Below are 21,765 nucleotides of genomic sequence, written 5' to 3'. Positions count from 1 at the left end.
GCAATCCGTTTTCACTCCTTAAAGCAACAGAGCTCTTTGACAGCAGTTCAAAGTGTCTTTAGAAGAAACTGATGACGAGCTATTCTCTCTGCCAAAACGTCTGCGTGTGCGTCTGTGTGTGAGTTGTCGCTCTCTGAAGTCGTACCCTGAGCATGCTGGGAGAGGACAAACTTCCTGATGAGCTTGTCAGTGGCCTGCGTGTACAGGGACAAGGCGTAGCGCAGAGACTGCAAATCGGGACTCTTCTCTAGGAACGTTTTCTTCAGGCCAACGCCACCCGCATGGAAATATTGCTGGTTAACAGATATGACACACACACACACGCACACGTTACTGGACAGCACAAAATGACATCCAAGGCAACATGAGCTGCAAAGTGAAGGAACGTGTGTTGTAGTGTGCAGGAGGGTTATGAACTGAGGAAAGTTCATTAAGGTTTCTCTGTACTAGATATAGATATAGATAGCAAACCATGTAAATAACTTGTTTTGTTTACAACTGATCTAACATTTTTGCTATATCCAGACTTTGGAATAAAAACTAACAGAAACTAAATAAATAGCAACCTAATACACTTTACATTATTGAATTGTGTATGTTATTGCACCCTTTTGCAAAAAGCTACATTTTTTTGTGGAGGCATAGACGGGCTTTCCCGCTGGGAGACTGTCATGTTAGTGACATGACAGTCTCCCATGCTCAGTTCGTGGCAAGGTGATAAGACGCAGAAGGAGGCCTTTTGCAGCAGCTGCTTCTTGACATCAGTTTGGCGTCTAAAGCTGTTAGATGTAATTCTTTTTCTGCAGTCAGTAATATTGAATGCATTAATATGCAAATCAGCCGTGCCTCTCCGCTGCTGAGGAGCTGGGTGTGTGTTGCTGAGTTGAAGACAGACAATGTCTGTGAAAAGACACAAACAAGCAGGAGAGGAAAGCCCGGAGCCTCCTTTGCAAATGAGAAAGCTTCGACACACAGAGAGGGGTCTGTGTTGAGGGGATTTGCAGTGCAGGAGGGGGGGAGGGCGAAAAATACTCGGCTCTAAAAATCAATGCTCAGCAAGTGTCACAGAGAAAATGACATTCTGTGGGACTCTTGTGTTTTGTGGAGAAAAAGATCCATCAAAGGAGACAGAGATCTGACATGCAGCGAGAGCTGATGCTGCAGTTCGTGAGAACGGAGACAGACATGCAGGCGATACGCCTCAAAAACTCAGAATGAGAGTCTCATGTCCCAGGAGTCACTTCTATTTGGTTTGCTTAAAGTGAAAAGACAGTCATGATGTACTGTCACAAAAAAGGCTTTTGTAATAAACTGTTATAAGGGTTTTAAGACTCACACTAAAGTCACTGTTGCATAAATCAGTTTTTTAAGTTATTAGCTCTGAAAATGTAATTCCACCCAACAAGTTGAATTATTTTTATCGAGTTATTTTAATTCAAAATCCCTGCAGCTTATTAGTATTTGTTTATGTCTCTCTTTTTAAATCTATTTATTTATTCATATTTATACATACTCTATTTTTTCCTGGAGGTACCCTTGATGGAAATGGCAACACTGACATGCGTTATTTGTAAAAGTGGTGGTTATTTTTTCTTATTTACGTCTTCGTCATTTTGCACCCAACTTTTTCAGAACAATAGCAGCTGTTGATGATAAAATGATCAGTTCATTAAGAACTGGTTCAAAAGGAAACTGATTCCAATCCAACCTCAGCAGATAACATGAGGACTGACCAAACTGCAGCAAAGTTGATGTGAATTTTTAACCTTCAGATGCTCCGACATGGAACATACTAGAGTTGGAAATGTTGTCAGCTTTTAGAAAATATTTCATTTGGAGTGAAGCTCTATATTCTCTACGCTAACAACGCTAACAGCGCTAATGGCCAATACAAAATTCTAAAAACAGTTTAAAATTAAATGCTACCATCATTTTGTCCTAGTTTAACTTGTGAAATTCAATTTTACGGTAACTACTCACACACACACACGGTGTGACATCGCCTCGAATGCTGATATAAATAATATATGACCTGCGATAGCAGAAAAGCTTGACAGAAATGTGTTAAAAGCAGTCTTAGTAGAGTCCGAAAAGTGAAACTAGAATAGGTTAAAATCATGACTTGGAGGTCGTAGCATTTCAACATTAGAGATTTAAAATTGCCCTTAACTGTCATTTAATGGTGGCGAACAAGAAGCACCAAACAGGTGTCAATACCTTAATCGTATCTAGTGCCAGCTCTATGACTGCACACTGTTTGGGAGTCAGAGCTTTGGCCTCCTCCCGGCCCATGTGCTCCTGCAAGACAAAAATTGCAAAAGAGTTAATATATATATTAATATAAAAAACTTCACTGGTATTTCACTGGTTTTCCTGCCATCTGCATGAGTTACCTTGAGTTTGGAGAGCTGACCCAACTCCTTAGCAGCATTGAAGATCATCTGGGTTCCCTGAAAAGAGAGGAAGACAACAGTAAGAGAAAAGATAAGAGTGTTTGCCAACGGTGACAGGTAGAGGGTTCATGTTAAAGGCAGTGTTCCTTCATGTGTTTAAAAGCTATTCACACATACTTATAATGACCTAAGAGAAAAGAGAATAGAAGCAAAATGAGAAAATGGCAGGATAGATAGGTTACCGTACAATCATAGCTGAATTCACTAATGTATATCTACTGATAGAGCCATTGAATTTAAGATGTACAGAGCATCAAGACAGAAGAAATGATGTGTTTGTTTGTGTGTGTGGCATTGTATTTCATACATTTTATGGCCCATTTTTCTAATGAATACTATGTTGTAAGGACTCACTATTCCCACAGAGATGTTTGTTTTGCTTAGTGGTTAGGTTTAAGACTGAAGTGAGAATTGAGTTTAGGTCAGGTTTAGGGTTAGGGTTAGGCTGAAATAAATAAAAAATTAAAGGAAGTTAATGCAAAATCCTGGTGAAGATAAAAAGACATATTATAGGTGTGTGTGTGTTTCTTACATACCGTCTGGTCTGTAAGTGTTGGAAGCACAATAGTTTTTTCCATCGTGTTCATCACGAGTTTCCACAGTTCCTTAAGCACTCTCTTCAGGACTGTCTTCTCACAGATCTTTGCAAACAGCGACAAGCTAAAACACAACAACACACGATCTGTCAACTCACTGGAGCAAAACACGTCAGAGATCTGTATTTCTATTCCTGTCACACGTCTGAGGAAACAAGCTGGGAAGAGTGTTTGGTGTATTAATAAAACGAGAAAGCACTGATATGAAAACCCTTCCTAGTGCTACAAAAATAAAATCTTACATAACGGAAGAGATTACACAAAATGAGTGCTGGAAGATCTCTGTAGACAGTAGAAAAAAGGCTGACAATCAACAATGAATGATTGAACTTTGTGCCCCGAGGCAGCACTGTGTAAAAAAAATACACATCACTCTGTTGTGAAAATCACTGCCTGAACTCAGAAACCCATCCTGGAAACAGTCAGCAAAGATTCATTTTCCTTTCAGAATGGCAAGTTGTAACTTAATGTTATAAAGTCAACAAATAAAAAATGTCCTGAAACACGGCAGTGAGCCCTTTACCCTGCTGTTATTGATCACAGACCGATAAGTTAACATTTTAAATTATTTTGGAAAGCCATAGATGTGGCATCTTCTGAGATATATCATCTTGTATATCAATAAAGGCAGTGTTTTTATTATCTTATTTAAGATGAAAAATATTAGACTGAACATAAAGCTTTTGCCTAAGTAGTTGGAACCTCCTATTTGTTTAAAACAGTAAAATCCAGTCTTGCTCACTTGCTGTCCAGGAAATCCATGATTGGTTGCAGGACGTTGTCAGCCTCCTGAACCACACTTCCATTTGCAGGTACTGTCTGACCTTTCACCTGGGCTAAGATGTCCCCCATCTGCCTCACGTTATCTTCAATCTGGGGCTGGAAGCTATCACGACACCCCAGATACAAAAAACCCCCCCCAAAACATGAGCACAGACTTTGAAGTGGCATAAAAAACGTTTGTGGCTGGTTTTATGTAGAAAGAAGCAGAAATACCCACCTGACAGCGAAGATACGGCTGAGGTCGTCCATAACGCTGTTGAGTTTGTTCTGGAGCTCCTTCAGGAAGTCACTCGCCTCCAGGTTGAGCTTCAGCAAAGACACAGACGTTCAATATGGATGTCATTTACAGGAAAACGCATACAGAGTGCCTAGCAGAAGTATTCATATCTCTGAAACATTTTTGAATTTGTCACGTTACAACCAGAAACTTCAGTGTATTTATTAGGGTTTTGGTATAATCGACCAACACGTAGTAGTGGCTGATTATGATGTGGAAGTAAAGGAATGGATGGGACTTCAAATAGTTCAGGGGTGTCCAAAGTGAGCCCCGAAGACCTTCTCTGTTTTAACATACCTGGATCAAATAACAGCTCGTTTGTGGGTCTTTGCTGAACTTTGAGTTTCTGAGTGGGTACAGATCTCTGTATTTATGCTGAGATTACTTGACACACGGGTAGAATATTTAATGATTATGTGACTTCTGAGGGCAATTGTTTAAAGTGGATTTTATTTATGGGTATCCCAGTAAAGGAGCAGATATTTATTTGTGAAGAAATTTAAAACCATGTATTACTATCTATTAATTCCTCAGTAATGTGTTGGTCTATCACATGAAATCCCTATAAATTAAAAGAAATAAAAAAAATATTTTTTTGGTTGTAATGTGGTTAAAATGTGGGAAATTTCAACAGGATTGAAAACTTTTGCAAGAAACTGTAGATGGAAAACTTACATCTTTCCCTCCCATGGCTTCAAACATCTTCTCCAGCTGAACCCGAAGCTGCTGGATGTTATTGATTATGATACATGGCTGAAAGAAGGGGGAAAAAGAAAATCATCACACATAGAGCTAAACACACACACAGATGCACACACACGCACACACACACACGTGCACACACATCTCTTACTTCTCTTCAATAGTTTCTCTTTTCCATTTCCACCTCTGCTCCTACCTATGTGCTGAAATCAATCATGCTGAGGTCCCTTTAACGGTCGCCTAAATGCTTCTTTTGCAAAACCGCATAGAGTCTTGGGGCAGAAGAAGCTGCGGTTTCTGTAATTACTGCTTCTCTTGGGGGGTTCTGGTCTCTGTGGGAGTGTAGTGTACTTTCCCCTCCAAGTGTATACCACTTGGAGCTAATTACACAGCAGCCCTAATTCACTCTGCTAAGTCTCAGCTCTTGAAATGAAGAGTGGTTTAATGTACCTAAATAAATTAACGTGACCACAAACATCTTAAAAATACAGCTATGATTACACAAACTTCCATTAGACGTCTATATATTTATGTCTTTTCCAAGTTTTGATATTACTTACCACTTTCTCTTTCTTGACATGATTTGGAAAGTCCTTCGCTATGATGTCCGCATAAGAAAGCAGGACGTTGCCGATAGTCTAGGAGAAGAAAACCACACGAAGTCATGGTACATTAAAAACTGAGACAGAGACGTTCAGAAAGAGCAGATATAGAAAAGAAAGTCACCTTGGCAAATCTCTTCATGTAGTTGCCGACAATCTGAGGGTCGGGACATTCCAACTTGCGAATGATTTCAAAGCTCTGATTGAGCTGGGAGAACACGTCCACCACTGAACAGGAGAACAAAGCGTGCTCCGACGTGACCTGGAACTGGAGATCAAGAGGCGCAGGTTGGTGGTGGACCGGAGGGAAACGTTAAAGGAGTTGCTTTGCGATGCGGACGTTATCAGCAGTAACATCTGAGTTTTTCCAACACTATAAGTGAGAGGTTTTATTTCCCACGAGGGCCTCCATCCAGGGCAGGAACAATGATGAAACTACGTCCTGCTCAGCTGGCTGTGACTGGAATCAAAACACTTGTGGGTCGGTTTCTCTGAAAGCGTTTGGAAACGGAGGGGATGGGTGGGTAATCAAAGGGCTATGATCGGGAAAAGTGCCCTCATTAGCAGCCCAGCCATTAGCCCAGAGCTGAATAGCGTTACGGTACACGACTGAGCCCAGGGACCACCATCTTGCTGAAGCAGGAAAGCAGAAGCTGCCTTGGGCAACAGTAATTGGACCCAAAGGATCTATGACATATGATATGGGAGACTCTTCAGCTGCGTTGTATCGATCTTCTTGCTCTGCGGGTACGTAGGTGTGAGACGGCGAGCGTGAGCCATTGCATCGTACATGTGTGTTTACACTAACTCGCGCTGGAGCATCTGCTGCGTTCCACAGTGAAGTGTTTTCCACAAGCTTTTGCTATCGAGTCATCATCGATTGCCTTGAGGCCTCCAATCTGCTGCTCACAGCTTGGAATGTGCGAAGTAGCAGAATTGAATTTGCATAAGAGAAAACTATGAATATTTTACTTTACTTACTTTTAGGGGAGCTTATCTTGGAGATCACATCCAAGTTGCTGCCTCAGCAGAATTCAATTGAAATTACTTACATATTACTTTCCAATACTTGCCTGAGCTTTTAAATGTGAATTATAGGGTGTTTTCACCGGTAGACTGGGTTCGATTGGGGACCAAAATTGCAACAATTGTTACATTTTCAGCTGGTGCGGTTTGTTGTCACCCAAACCAAACCCATTGAGAGACCTTTTCCCCTCCACTGACAGAAACAACATGGAAACCTCAGAAGAAGACGCACAGCGCATCTTCCTTCTTCACAATATACAATCAAAAATGGAATGTACCGGTTGTAGGATTTCTCTTTAGTCTCTTTAGTTAAAAGACCATGAGTCACTTCTCTCTAGCGTGAGTTTTTATTTTGGTTGTGTTTACCCAAAATTCCCTATAGTTCGCTTCCTGTTTATGGAGATGTCTGAGGTCCACTTGCATCCACATATTAAGTTTATTCGCGCCAAAGCTCACCTTAACCGTGCAGAGACCTAGATTTTAAGCGGACGAGAGTTCCCTGTTTTGGTCTCCATCAGAGTTCGATTCACACCTCCCCAAACAAACCATACTTTCTATACAAACAAACTAGTGTTTGATTACCTAAAAATTTCATTGCATTGTTTTTCTTTAAGGGGATACACTTACCCCATCTTTCTTGTCTCTCTCCAGTGCGCCATGGAGAAAATCTCTGGAAACTTCCTCGTTTTCGTCCAACCACATGACGACAAACGGCTCGAACCAGCTGCACAGCGAAGAGCAAACGGGTGCAAGATAAATCTTCCCGTCAGGGTGGCAAATAGGACCGGAGAGGTGTCTTGCAACGTAGAAAACACTCACGCTGGATATTCGGGTACGTGCTTCTGGAAAGTGGGCAACTCTTTGCAGTACTCGTTATAAAGCCACTTCACCTTGAAGTGCAAATTCATGTAGTCTGCACTTTTACACAGGCGGTTCTTCTCATGCTCTAAATATCACACAGGAGGACAGAATAAGGAGAAGCCCACACCTTGCTTTGTTTCTTTTCACACAAACATTGTCTTGTAAAAGTATTTACACCCCGCTGGCTTTTTCTTACACATTCTGCTGCTACAGTCAAACATCAATGTACTTTATAGGGATTTTGTGCGATAAAACAGTGTACAACTGAGATGTGGAAGAGAGACGTAAAATGTTATTCAATATTTTTATAAATAACATATGAATAGGACCCCTGGAGATAGGCACCAGCACTCTCGTGACCCCAGTAGGTACAATAATGTATGATAATGGATGGATGGATGGATGAAATATGAATAGTATCCTTAATTTGATACTGCTAAATAAAACCCATGACCATTAATTGCTTTCAAAATTCACCAAATTAGTAAATACGTGACTCTGAAGGAGCTGCAGAGATCCACAACTCACACGGAAAAATCTGTTAATAGGACAATTATTTGTCTGGCCTTAATGGAAGCGAGTCAAGAAGAAACCCAAAAGACGTTTTATTTGAAGTTTTTTTACTTATTTAATCTTTATTTAATTTGTTAAAAACAAATTCCTATTTGTATTCCTATTTTAAACAAATTCCTATAATGACCTGGCAAACGTGAAAGAAAGTCTGGCAGAAGAAAACTCCAGTTTAAACGGGTAAATCTGAAATGTAACGCAAAAGATTTGCAGTAACACTTGCAGCAAAAATTTACGCCACATCTTTCAGATTTTTATTTGATGATTATAAGATTATAATGCATAAAAATGTTTTAAAACTTTCCCTTCATGTCCCAATTATGCGCAACTTTCTCTTGGTTTATTACGTAAAATCCCAATAAAATACATTGAAAATAGTGGTTGTTATATGACAAAACACAAAAAACTTCAAAGGCAAAGTAACTTGCAAACCACTGTATAATTAATAATTAATATATCTGTGTTTCTTTGGTTTAAGAAACAAAGAGATAAATACTATTCTATGGTATTTACAACTTACCTTCCATGGCGTATTTCATATCTTGTGCAAACATGTTCCACATGACTTCAGCACTGATCTTACCCACATTGAGTTCTTGGGGAAACCTATAAGAATGAAGCAGTTGTGTCTATTTTAATCTTGAAATCCAGTAATAGTGCTGTGTTACTGAACAAGAGGCTCATTTATATCCATCAGCACCTTTTCTGCATATATCTAGAAACCACAGACCTCTAAAGTCTCTTGAGGAATAAGGACATAAACAAGCTGCAATTATCCTCATTGTTTCTCAAAACAAAGTCCATGGGCTCTTTTAAATTAATCATCATAAATATTAAAATAAATGTCTTTTTTTTCTACTGGTTTCCTTTCTAAACTAAGGAGGGTTCACTGTTGTGAACGGTTTCCAATAAAGCTGCTATCTAACAATACTTTTCATAGTACAACTACAATAGACGCAAATGAAAACACACTCACTGATTAAGGCAAGGAGTGTATGAGTTCTTATCTTCCTCTATTATGGAAACAATCAGTGTGATGAGTTTTGACCAGAAGTCCAGATTTTTGATGCTGGGACCCTGTTCGTCTGGAGGGACGGCTTTCGACTGCAAACAGGAAAATGAAGGAGAAAAGCGGCACACGTGAGGAGTTTATAAAGATAACGAGGAAAGAACATGGACAGAGATGTGCGTGAGAGCTGACCAGGCAATGCGGACCTGCTTCATATGTATAAACTCACCGGGTCTGTCTGATATTCCCTGTTGTACAGGTCATGGCAGTTGTTGAAGATGTACTCGTAGGTAGAGTTGAGACAGGCTTTTACACAGTCCTTCACCACCTGACTTGCCCTGGGGGGACTCTGCAGCTCCTGGACCTGAACACAAACAAGCAGAACCATATGGTGGAGTCAAAACAATGCCATAAAGTAGCTGTCAGACTCACAGCGCTTCAGCAGGAGGCTATCTCACAGTAGATTTAGCCAGAGGCTCAATGAAACAATTGACATGTAGAGATCCAGTTTCATGCTTGGTAAAGTTATACTGATTCAGAATATATCTCCCCAGGCTAATATAAAAAAAAAAAAATTCAATCTGCCGTGTTTAATTAGAAGCTGATATTTTCAAAAGATGCAAAAATAGCAACTTTCAGATGTGTGTGTGAGTGTGTGTGTGCTCACCTTCATCCTGAAAAATGTGATGCTCGTCAGCAGGTCGACAGTAGACTTAAGGTCTTGTAGTCTTTCAGGACTGCTGGCGGGGAAGTTATTCTTGTAGAGCAGACAAACAAAAAGGCCATAAGAAACTGCAGCATCAGCATCAATATCCACAACGCTTTCATCACAGTCTAAAAACACACACGAATCCCTAAAAATAGCACATGCAGACGCGGTCAGCGGGAGACGGATAATCAACTGCACTCGTGAGGCCGCTTAAAGCGGCGTGTAAATTAGAATCAGCAGTAAGTACCCGATACATGGACAGGTCGATCCTCAGGGAGTTGTGAAGCTGATCCAGCAGTTTGACAAACCGTTCTTTCTGCAGAGAAAAAAAAAAGAGCAGCTGTTACTGTCTGAAAGCACAAAGCCAGGGCTTAGGTTTATCAGGCCTCACGTTGTTTCAGCGAACATGAACACCTCTGATTTGATTCTCGTAAATTTTCTGAGTGCTGCACTTAAGCTGTTCTCAATTCTGCTTTTTTTTATGTACCTTTAAATTAATGTTTCAATTAACAACAAGGTAACTGAGCTTTGACATTTGTAAATCGAGTCAGAGTCTGCATCACTGTGCATCTAAAACTATAATTATTTTTGCAATGAGTTATATCCAGTGTTTAATCTTTTTGGCATTTTGGTCTCTTTTAATCTAAAGAATGTGGTCATAGAAACTTTACTGGAATCAGATTTTTCTTTTGCTGTCTAATGTGATGTTAGCTTAAGCCACATCTGATTACTTAGTCTGCTCCATCATGACACCACCTACTGAATGTCCAGTGGAGCTGAATTCAGATTGAGAGAGGAAATTTTCCCATCAGTCAGAGAGAGACCTGATCGACTTTTCTAATTTGTTTGTGGAAACTGTAGTCTTGTTTGGATCATACATAATGCTGCAAGTTCTTTCTAGGTTTTCTATTTCTTCAATGTCAGTGTGGCTGAGTGTGTTAAAAAGGTTCCCGTATTTTCCGCAATATAAGGCGTACCTAAAAATCTTCAATTTCCTCAAAAGCCGACAGTGCGCCTTATAATCCGGTGCACCTTATATATGGACCAATATTGAGCCACAACAGGTCTAGCAACTACAGTAAGCAGCCGCCGTAGAAGAAGAAGTGCGCGGTGCATGCTGGGATAGTTGTCAGAACGCTGGTTTGTTAATAAAGTTTGATAATACGTTTAAAGCCAGGGGGGCGGAGGGGTGGGGGAAGAGACCGAGACTGCGGTGGCAGCGTGTCGATTGGTCTGTTACCCAGAAAGCAGTGGGGCACAATATCGCAACAACAACACTGTGAGTGAAACAATGACTGGGGCAGCCTACTTTATAAAGTACTCAGACCACTTCTTTACAAATGTGGATGTGTAATAATAGAGTCCGGAACAAATTGGCAACCCAAACTGAAGCGTCTATTCTATGCGCCTTATATATGAAAAAAGTTTTAAAATAGGCCATTCATTGAAGGTGCGCCTTATAATCCGGTGCGCCTTATAGTGCGGAAAATACGGTACTTAGTACTTTTTTTAGCTCTCCAAATGATCCAAAGTGAAATCCCTCCCAAGCCGTCTGGTGACCCGGGTCAGAACAGTCAGCCTGCTGGTCTGAAGGCGGGAACAGCGTGAACAGACCCACAAACTCATGTTAAGAGTGAGATGATAAAATAGCACGAAGTATGACTGCCTCTGTTTTCATGGTGCTGCTTCAGGGGTTGAAAGCTGACAGGTTAAGGCAGGTTTTAAAGGTGGATTTCGCCACTTTTTTCTCACTTAAAATAAGCAAAAGGTTAAAAATTAGACTGTAAAACCCTGTTCTTGAATCATTCACAAAAGTATTGATAAATATAGGCTCTTTAAGCTCTTTAGATAAAAAAAAAAAATCCAGTTTTCTCATCAAGAATCTTCTGATTTAGGTCTAGTCTGTAGACTTAAAGTGTAATGTATCATTTTTATTTTTGATGAAATGTTTCAGTTTTTATTTTTTTGTTAATCTTTGGTAAATAGATAGGTGTAGATCTTGGTTCCACTGATACACTTCTTGATTTTTTTTTCATCTTTAAATTAAGTGTCAATTACCAGACACTTAAAATACTAAAAAGAAAAAAGAAAAAAGAAAAGAGAATTCAGATAAATATACTGTAATTTCCTTGCTTCTTCCTATGCTACAGAGATTACTCAATGGGAAGGTCAGTAGCTCATCTTTCTGATTCATTTTAGCGTTATTAGACTAATTGATATTTGACAGACTGTTAGTCTGACTGTTTTATGAACCAAAATATAATTAAACATAGTTTAACCAAGTCAAGAGCAGCACAGTACATGTAGTTGACCATGTGCAGCTCCAGAGGAATCACATTTACTTGTTTCTTAAGGAGTTTTTAAAAGCACCATTGTCCATTTATGACATATCTCCTATAGCAGTTTTTTTTTCTTTCTGGGACTTACGCCAAAGTTTGATGCAGCGAATCTGTCCGAGGCAGAAACATTGTTGGAGGACTGGGTGGTGTGGGCGTAGTAGGCGTTGATGTTGGCGAGGAGGGTGCTCATCACAGCTGGCACTCCTGGGCACATGTACTTAGACGACAAGCAGGCAAAGTGGCTGTTGGGAAAAAATTGTAGTAAGGCCATTTAGTAATATTTTCTCTTCTTTCCCCACTTTTTTATTCTTAGATATCCAGCAAACTAAACGTGTGGCTGAGTGTGTTAAAAAGCTTTAGGTACTGACGTCATTGCCTGGTATATGGACTCCACTCCGTATCTCATGGCAAACTCATCCACGATCTCCTGTGCAGTTTCATCAAAGTACACCTTCCAGGCATCATCGCCTTTGGCTTCTGGGATCTTTACTACACCTCCGTTTTGGTCCTCAGTGGTGTACTGGAATAAGTGCTGAACACAGACAAATAAAAACGTTAGTACATTTTAATATCTTAAGATATTCTTCTTAACAATGGCAACTGTGTACTGGTGAAAAAATGTGTTATTGTTGCATGCTTAACGGTGTAGCTAAAACAATCAAGATAACAAAACTATTTCTCTGTCCCTCTGACCTCGTGCAGACAGGTGTACTGGACATGGTAAGGAGCTACAGTCTCTTCTCCTTTGATTTCCACACTTATGTGCATCCGGATGGCCCCCGACACGGCAGACTTATCTGTTCTCTTATCTGTTACATAAATATGAGATACACACACTTCATTAGTAGGGTGAAATCTCCTGGATCTACAACAGACAAGCTGTTTCCCGGCTCTTATCTCCTGGTGACTCACTGCTCCTGTCATCCGTTTCTAATCTTCTCCCGGCGTTATTGCACGTAACTCACCCAGGTTGTACCAAACGTCCATCTCCCCGCTCAGAGTGCGCACTTCGATGATGGTCTGACCCAGGAAGTCGTCACTCTCACGTTTGAATCTCTGTTTTACGCGGGACTTGATGTCGTCATCTTCGTCCCAGACGCGGACCTTGATCCGGTCGGAAGAGTTGTGGCACTCGCTGGACGAGACCGAAGCAACGCAAACATCAGAAGTTAGGAATCTTAAATTCAAATGCTAGCAAAACGATACTTTTTAAAGTGAGCATAGAATGATGTCTAAATCTGTAATAGTACGTTGCAGTGCTCACAAGTGAAAGCTCTCTTCCCAGACCGGGTTCAGGTTGCCGTAAATGGTTTTGGTCCTTTTCTTTGTCTTTCCGACTTGGACGGTTACATAAGGGTCACTGGAACCTGTTTTGTCTTTAGCCTGAAGACCTTGGGCACAAACCACTAAAGAAAGAGACCATAAAGACACAGCTAAATACCCTGACAGCATAGGATACGTCTTACTATAAAACAGCAATCAGGTGATATTTTTGCTGTATTATTTTAGTGGATTTCCACATCAGCACTAAGGCAATGACACAACTGAAACCAATATAAAGTATTGCACATTTGTCAAATGGAACAAAAAGGAAACATAATGCTGAATTTTTTCTGTTAAAAATCTGACATGTGTGGCATGCATGCAGGTTCAGTCATCTACATTTTGATGCCCCAAAATTAAAGTAGTAGTAATAATAGTAGTTGCTGGATCCCAATTGGTTGTTAAGTACGTGACTGCAGTTAGCATGGCTAGGTGAACGTTTGGACATAAATCCAACTGAAACACTGTGGTAAGACTTAAAACCTGGACCACCTGTTCAGACAGATGCAGGTTTCTTTTACTTTATTTACCAAATGAGTCTAAAACAAACCTGTAATGCTAATCTTTGCCGACCACTTGGAGGTCCCGTCGAGCACACTCTGTTTGATCTGTTTCATGTGCGTGCTGTGCGTCGTCTTGTCCAATCCAAACACCTCTTGGATTAGCTCAAAGATCTCTGGTTTGTTCCTCTCTCTGATCTTCATGCGGTCCTTCAGCACCATTATGATGTTCTGCGTCCGGTCCTCTGCGCCGTGCTTGGAGCTCTTTTCCGCGGCTCCTGATGTGGCAAAAGCGTTGCAACGCAGGAGGACAAGTTGCAATTGTGAGTATTTCTTGCACAGAACCTCATCCAATATTTCCAGGCAATAACTCTCTATTTAGAGATAACTCTCTATTTAGAGAGTTATTGCCCCATGCTTTAAATAGCGACAGATTAAATTTCAGTGTCTTTGGCAGCTTTCAGCCGCTTCCTAAACCAAAACCATCTAATTATCCCACTTAACCACCAGATCTGATTATTGAGTGGCTGTAAATAGTGGCACAATTTGGGCAACATATCTTAAAACAAGCTCTTTGGAACCAGGAGAAATTCACTAAGCACGTCATAAAAGATGCTAAAATCAAGGCAGCAGCTTAGAAGTCTCTCGTTACGGAGCAACATAAAAAAAAAACAGTTTGTATGATAAGTCTGTGGGGAGACGAGAGAGGAGAAAGGAGGCCGGGTTGTGACAGCACATTACTCAGCAGATAAATTGGAAAGGAAGAGGGAGGAGAATGTGAGAGTGGATAGAGGACAAGAATAATGGGATGTCAATCTGGCACCAGGAAGCAGAGTTTGGGTGGAGGACAAGGTGGATGCTCATAATTAAAGATGCACACACTTGTGTGCTGATGTGCAAATATCTGTGTGATCTTACTCTGCAGACAGTCGGCATTAAGCAGATCCTGGCACTTATCGTGGCATTTGACACCGCACTCAGAGCAGCGCATGCCCTGCCGCGCGATCCCCCACAGCAGCCCCTCGCATTCGTAGCAGTATGTGGGGGTGGTGGCGGTCCACACTTCAAAGTTATGTGGAGTGGTGGAGGAGATGGGGTAAATTAAAGCCTGCAGGGTCTTTTTATACACGTGGCTCTTCTGCAGGCACAATGACGGGAGGAGGTGGGGAAAGGACAAGTTTTATTCCCGCAGTGATAATTTACTGGAAAATCTTTAGAACTGTGACAAACAGCTGTGAGGAGAGAAAACCCACCAGCTCCTCGTTGCCAAGAGTGGTTGAAGCCATGGCCGAGGTGATTCCGGCTTTGCGGGAGTTCTGCACCAGAGACTGGAGGCAAAATAACACGCACTCGCATCTGAATATTTACAACTGTTGTGTTTTTCTGGGTGATGTTAAATGATAATTAAATACTCACCATAGCCTAATGAGCCCAGGCCATGATGAAACACAGACAGAAAAACAAAATGAGATAATTGTTTTTTTAATTTATTTTTTCAACGGCAGATGTTAAGAGCATAGTTTCAATATCATATTCACAAAACTCTCCTTGTATTGTTGTAAAAAGTCCCAGAGTTTCAAATATCATATTGTAACACTTACAAACAAACAACAAAATGCCAAAGAGGCAACCCCAGGAGCTGATGAATGAGGATCCGTGGAGATTAAAAGTAGAGCTTGGATGTGTTTGTCTTTCTTCTTTTTTGTTTTTCTCATTTTAAGTCTTTTTTTCCCCCCAATTTTAAAGTCTCAGAAATGGTTGATTTTCTTTGTTAATAAAAATGTCAATTTTAATCCCAGATGGAGAGACAAGAAATAAAAGAAATTAGATTTTTTTTTATTGTGTCGATATACAATCTTTAAATATTAAGAAAAATGTATTACCATCTGCCTCAAGATTTTAATCAATACAAGTGTGGCGTATATAGTGCTTTGTGTGTTTGCTTTCTTGTCGTTCCTCACCAGATCTCTGACGAGAGGAATTGCTTTTCTCTTGCGAAGGTCAGGCATGCTGTCAATACTATAGAGAGCACCTCCCATTCTGTAGAAACACAATGCCACATCAATATATATTCATTAACACGGTAACAGCTCTTTCTAGCTGGTCAAAAACAACAAAAACAATGTAGCCATGAGCCTGAGAAGCTAATGTATCTATTTTTAATCACTGCTTCTAATGCTATGCAACATGAGGACTTCTCAAGGACTTAACTGGAAAATTTAATTACCCCAGCCTCCTCCTCTCAAATACTAATCACAGCTCTCCACTCCTTTATATGATTGCTTTTTTGGGGGGCTTACTCGTTAATTCTTCAGAAGGCATCTACAGTTTTCACAACCAGATCTGCCTTCTGTGTAAATAGCCCTGCTGATAGAACTGGAGTAACTTTGCAATATATATAAAAGATTCCTACACAATTTCCATTTCAAAATCCCATACATTTAATATTTTTTAACAATCTTTTGAACATTTGAATATGATACATTTTTCCTGAACTGATTGGGATTTATTGTCTGAAACAATCCAACACTGAAGCTTGCTTTGGATTTCACAGTGTGGTAAAGGTGGATTTTGCTGATTTTTATTATCTGTGCTAAATTAGATCAACTCTCTCTTGTGAAATTTGGAAAGGTTTTCATTTTTGCAAACATTTTAAAAACAGTAGTTTGAATACTAAACTAGACCCAACATAACAGCTACAGTTTCACCGGTTTGACTGTTTTTTCAAAATTGTCAAAAGACCAAAAACACAGTCATAGAAATGTCCTGTGTATGTTTGAGTGTTATTTTATAATCTTTAATGAAAACAGTAAAATACTGGTGCTTAAAATGTTGAACCTGAAGCCGGACGTGAAATATTAAAGAAAAAAGATGCGATTTAAAAAGAAATATATGTATATCTAAAAAATAGACACATTTTTACAAATTAAATCGTTTTCATTAATTATATAAATAAAAAATTTTAAATTATATATTTTAGATACAGTATTAGTCAAGATTGCATATGAATTCTGTGTGTACAATATTTTACATGACAGAGGAAATAATTAGGAAGTACTGACCCTCCTTTACCAAACCACAGCGAGCTGGAGGTCTCTCCTCGAGCCTTTGCAAAAACAGAACAAGAATAACGTCAAACAAAGACAAATTTTGTTTTCAAGTTTGTCCCTGCAGTTTTTTTTTTTTACCCCTTGTGCTGTATGAATCCAATAGCAAAGCTTTTTTTCAGGCTTTTACAAACTTGCTTTCACAGGGCTGAGTCAGAAATGTCAGTTTTGGTCTTGCAGTCGCTTTTGACACAGTTGACTTAATTGACCGGCTCCATGATATGGTTATTACATCCTGTCAGGTTCGAAATGGGTTTCATTCATACCTTTCAGGCAAAAGACAAAGACGACGAAATCAAGTCTGAATCTAGAAGTTTTCTCAGGGTTTAACTCTGTGATGTAATCTTTTCATCGTCTAATACAGTTTGGCTCACAAAGAAATAGTAACGTTTTTAATATTTGTCATGCTGACGATAAGCAGCTTTATTGCTCCTTTACTTGAAGGAGCTAAATACCACGTCTTTCCTTCGTTTTTGATGGATGCCCTGACCAGATTCAAGTTGTTTACAATGTGTAAGAATCATTAAGAAAGTAACTTTATTCATAAATCACTTTTCACAGCTGGAATCACAAACTGCTTTACAGTAAAAAATATAAAATCTAAAAAAACAAAGCCTCAGATGGACTTTGTTATCTTTTTTGTGTTTTTAAACACTTACTGGAAATACAGTTGAATTTAAAAAGACAGGAAGTCTTATTATTACCCCTAAATATTGTCAGTCTGAAATCAAGAAACGCCTTGACAAACTGGGCTTAACTGGAGAGCCAAACTATGGAAGCCTTTGTTGTTTTGACTCATCCATTGTGTCTTGGTTCCTATTTGTAAGCTTTGAAGTCTTGTCTCAGACCTGGAAGAGGAGATTATAATTTACACATTTAACTCTTTACACTTTCTTGCATTTAAATAAGAATGAGGTTTTTTAAGGTTTCTAACTTCCATAAAATAGAGACAGAACAAAATACCCACTATAGTCTTTTTGCAGTGGCTTTCAAAGTTCATTTTAAAATTTTAGCCTTTACTTTTTAAGACTTCGATGGCTCTGCAAGAGCTTGTGTCTCTGATTTCAGATGTTTATTGAATATTTTATAGTGGGTTTTATCATATATTGCTTCTCGAGACTCACTTCTATATGTTGTTTTCTAAATATTTTGTTCTTTTACCTGTAAGATATGTTACATAAACTTTAGCTACTTACTCGTGCTACCCAAACGTCAAAGCAATACAGCTGCCTTTTATAATCTATATTTCTAATCTTTAATTCTTATAAAAGTGCAGCCTATCAGGATAATGTGGGAACAGCTCTTGCAAAATACAACAGAAGGGATTCAAATTGCTGTGAGGATGAATAAACAAAATGAAAGCGTCTGTAATGTCAGACAGGACTTAGGACTTCACCGATTCGCAAACATTCAGGCTGCACCTACCTGTCAACATGCTCCAATGACGGCCGAGCAAAGTGCATGTGAGTATCGCTATGGCAATGACATGAAACTGGAAAGAAAACAAAGTGGGTCGGCACAAATAAACAAAAAAAATAAAATAAAGACAAGGAAAAGGAAGCCAAATGTACATAAAAAGCAAAGAAACAAACATCAACAGAACATTGAAGCAAGTGATTAATTCTTTGCACAACTGAATTCAAAATGTAAATGATTAAACAAAATGTGCAAGTGAAAATCAAGCAAGCAAAAACTGAAAAGTGCTCAGCTAAATCAAGCCGTGTGGTGCTTCGCCCAAACTAAAATAAAAGCTTGCCTTTTGACAAGTATTAATATTTTAAGAAAGCTGAAAGGCATTAATTATAGAAGACATATGGCATCATGTCTGTTTCCTGGTGAACTGCAAACCTCAGGATCAAAATAGACTTCAGGAAGTCGCTGTACATATCTAGCCTGCACATCAATATTGCACAGCACATAAATATTTCAAAGACTTGGTAGAAACTTGTAGAGTCTCTTGAACTGGTGCATACGTAAATGAATCAAACCAACAGAACTGGGTCCAGAGTCACTGAATTTGAAAGAATGGTGGTGAAAATACGGCAGCAGAAAGCTGATTAGTGAGCTTACCTCTCGAAGCTGGTCTAAGACCTTGTTGTAGAGCCTGAGCCAGTTCTCCTTGGCTCTGACTGCTGGATCCACTGGCTCCTTTGGCTCCTCTGGTACTGGAGGACTAAAGGAAGGATATTTTATATGTAATAATAAAAAAAGCAATAGTGCACCATAGTGTGGTGCTCGAGCTGCAGTAAGACAAAAGAGCCATGAAAAGGGAGAGTGAAGGATAGTGAAATATGCTCTTTGTCAAGGAGATATTTCAGAACTAATGTAGGACCAGGCCTCCATCTTTGGCTTTTTGCATGCGTTTTGACAAAATTGCTGCTCACAATATTGGCTGTTCATCAAAACTAATTAGCCAGTAAGAACGTCTGAGCTCTAAGTGCAATAAACTTCTCTACCAACAAACAATTTTATTCAAACGAAACTCAACCAGTCAGTGTATATGCAACGCATCTGAAATTACATTCTTGTAGATTGTAGTAATGGTTATGTTAAATATTAATGTGTTAATTTTTGAATATGATTGATATAAAGAGGATATTATTGAACTGTGATTACTGATTGCTGACAGGCTCCTAAAATCTTACTTTATCTATACTCCCAATCAATCTTGGATTTACTCTGAAAATTGCTTTTAATTTAATTCAGTTGAAAAAAAAATGAAGAAGAGGTGGGCACTTATTGTATCATTTATCATTTAGTCATAATTTTCTAATTTCATTAAAAAAATGTATTTATTGTCACAATAAAGTCCCATTAATGCTGTTTGAACCCTCCCAAACTGTCTGAATCTTCAAGATTATTAGTTGTACTTGTTTCTCCACTGTTTGTTCCATGAGACCACTGATGAATAATAACAATTTAAAAAATATAATTACTTGAATTTTCTGCGTGCAGCTTAGTGATAAAAATCACACTTTTATGTGATTGGTATCCAAAAGAAGCGAATTACAAATGGTGTGTTTTTCAAGAGCAGAATCTGTTTGTGGGGCTACGATTGCTGTGTTATGCAGTCAGAGCCATACAGTTACCAAAACAAGAAGGAATAAATAGTTTTTATTGTCACTTTTATTTCTGTTACAATAGTACCACAAAATATTGTGATAAAACTTTAAGTCCATATCACCCAACCCTATTAAATGGACACAAATCTAGACACTGCTGTCATCTGTTGACGTTTCAGTTCATCAGTTTCATTTCCATTCTAACATTTCTTACCTTTCAGGCGGAACCTCCTGTTGCTCTTCAGGTGTCAGTGGTCTGCTCTCTTCATACTGCTCCTCTTTCTGCTCTGCAGAAAGCTTCTCCTCCTCCTGAGCAGGGGGAGTACTGACCTCCTTCTCCTCCATCATCTCATTTTCTAACCACTCTTCCTCAATCGGAGGCACCACATCCTCCAGATTGGCTGGCTGTGTGGCAGCGGGATCGTTGGCGTGTGATTGTGGCACCGCGGAGGGTGGGGGCTGCTGGGATGGAGGACCTGTGGCAGTGGAGGGCGGCTGGGATCCCGAATTAGCCAGGGTGGCCGGGTGTGAAGGAGGGACAGAGTTTGCTGCAGGAGATTGGTGCTGCTGAGGAACGGCTGACGCTGGTGGGTGGGCCTGCGGAGGCTGGGCAGCGGGAACCGACGACAGGAACGAAGAAGCCAGGCCTGAGACTGCAGCTGTCAGAGGTTTGGCCATTGAGAAGAAAGACGTGGCGGACGGGGCTGCTTGGGGTTGAGGTTGTGTCTGGGGTTGGGGTTGTTTGGGGGGCTGGGCCGCTTGTTGGCCAGCAGGGGGCTGTGCTGTGGGAGGCTGAGCCTGATTGGACGTTTGGTTGGGCGTTTTACCTGGAGGCTGCTGGTGTATAGAGGACTGTTTCTCCAGAGGAGGCCTGGACTTGGGCACGTCAAGCATCGGCGGCACGGTTGACGTTGGAGTAGGAGTGAACGGCTGCTCAAGGTCCTCACTGAGGGTCCCATCCAGGTTGTACAAGTCCTCGTCATCATACATCATCTCCTCATCCTCATACAGACCTTCCTCCTCCCCCTCATACAGTTCTCCGTCATCTCCCTCGTAGAGCGCGACCTCCTCTCCTCCGTCTTTGCTGTAGCCGCCCTCATCACTGTACGCCCCCTGGGTCTCATCAGGGTCCCAGTCTGGGGAGCCTTTGCTGTAGCTGACAGAGGAGTGGCAGGAGTGGTATGAGTCATTCTCGTCGTACGGGTCCCTCTCCCCGTACTCTCCTCCGTAGTCTTCTTCACTCAGCTGGCTGCTGCACCGGCTGAGCTCTGCAGAAGACGCATAGCTTCCGGTGGGGCTGGAAAGAAAGACAGACGACAGCAAGGAAAAGTTACAATGCAGTAATATGTAGAAAACAGTCAGCCTCTTAGTGAGCCGTAACGTCAGAAATGATTATTGAGCCCTGCATTGACGCACTGTGGCCGGTACGCTGTGCTCCCCACTAAACACCTTTTATGCGCATCTCAGAGCAGTAGAGAGAACTGCTGATGGCTAATCAATGAAAACACAGGAAATACAAGTGTACCAGACAAGAGCAGAGCAGAAATATGCTGCTGGACAGCTGACAAAGAAAAAAAGGAGGAAATATCAAGAAATGAAACAACAACAAAAAACTAGCTTTGTACGTCTTGATGAATGGGGGTTATTAAAAAAACGAGCACAGGCTCCTAGAGAGAAAGGAAGATGATAGAGAAGATAAGGAGACAGCAGTGGGCACAAAACAGAAGGAAGAAAGGTAGAGAGGGAGGGTGCGCACAGAGCTGAGTGGATGAGATGGAGAGGAGGAGGTGTGGGGAGAGAGGGGGGATGCCCCTGTCCAATACACTCACACGAGCAGCTAATCTTA

At 40.4% G+C, this 21,765-nt stretch overlaps 1 protein-coding gene across 1 annotated transcript in view; it reads right to left on the bottom strand.

Moving 5' to 3' along the window:
* Window positions 1–21,765, bottom strand: part of LOC103479452 (protein unc-13 homolog A) — a 43,125-nt gene that overhangs the window by 6,280 nt on the left and 15,080 nt on the right. Inside the window, exons 10-38 of the mRNA XM_008433872.3 lie at window positions 20,134–21,216; window positions 18,928–19,030; window positions 16,813–16,856; window positions 15,712–15,790; window positions 15,167–15,172; window positions 15,004–15,078; window positions 14,669–14,888; window positions 13,801–14,028; window positions 13,192–13,333; window positions 12,893–13,062; window positions 12,621–12,736; window positions 12,296–12,459; window positions 12,016–12,169; window positions 9,836–9,904; window positions 9,547–9,636; window positions 9,109–9,243; window positions 8,847–8,974; window positions 8,391–8,476; window positions 7,259–7,385; window positions 7,067–7,163; window positions 5,538–5,681; window positions 5,372–5,449; window positions 4,785–4,862; window positions 4,050–4,138; window positions 3,792–3,935; window positions 2,990–3,113; window positions 2,394–2,450; window positions 2,218–2,298; window positions 146–293 (exon numbers count right to left, since the gene is read on the bottom strand). Of these exons, the coding sequence (XP_008432094.1) occupies window positions 146–293; window positions 2,218–2,298; window positions 2,394–2,450; window positions 2,990–3,113; window positions 3,792–3,935; window positions 4,050–4,138; window positions 4,785–4,862; window positions 5,372–5,449; window positions 5,538–5,681; window positions 7,067–7,163; window positions 7,259–7,385; window positions 8,391–8,476; window positions 8,847–8,974; window positions 9,109–9,243; window positions 9,547–9,636; window positions 9,836–9,904; window positions 12,016–12,169; window positions 12,296–12,459; window positions 12,621–12,736; window positions 12,893–13,062; window positions 13,192–13,333; window positions 13,801–14,028; window positions 14,669–14,888; window positions 15,004–15,078; window positions 15,167–15,172; window positions 15,712–15,790; window positions 16,813–16,856; window positions 18,928–19,030; window positions 20,134–21,216 (4,259 nt within the window). The remainder of the gene's footprint in view (window positions 1–145; window positions 294–2,217; window positions 2,299–2,393; window positions 2,451–2,989; window positions 3,114–3,791; window positions 3,936–4,049; window positions 4,139–4,784; window positions 4,863–5,371; window positions 5,450–5,537; window positions 5,682–7,066; window positions 7,164–7,258; window positions 7,386–8,390; window positions 8,477–8,846; window positions 8,975–9,108; window positions 9,244–9,546; window positions 9,637–9,835; window positions 9,905–12,015; window positions 12,170–12,295; window positions 12,460–12,620; window positions 12,737–12,892; window positions 13,063–13,191; window positions 13,334–13,800; window positions 14,029–14,668; window positions 14,889–15,003; window positions 15,079–15,166; window positions 15,173–15,711; window positions 15,791–16,812; window positions 16,857–18,927; window positions 19,031–20,133; window positions 21,217–21,765) is intronic.

The sequence above is a fragment of the Poecilia reticulata genome, chromosome 17 (assembly GCF_904066995.2).
Source record: "Poecilia reticulata chromosome 17, P_reticulata-male-v2, whole genome shotgun sequence".
In the NCBI taxonomy this organism is placed as follows: Eukaryota; Metazoa; Chordata; class Actinopteri; order Cyprinodontiformes; family Poeciliidae; genus Poecilia; species Poecilia reticulata.
Note: the sequence above shows the minus strand (reverse complement) of the source record. Positions and strands in the feature narration are given on the sequence as shown.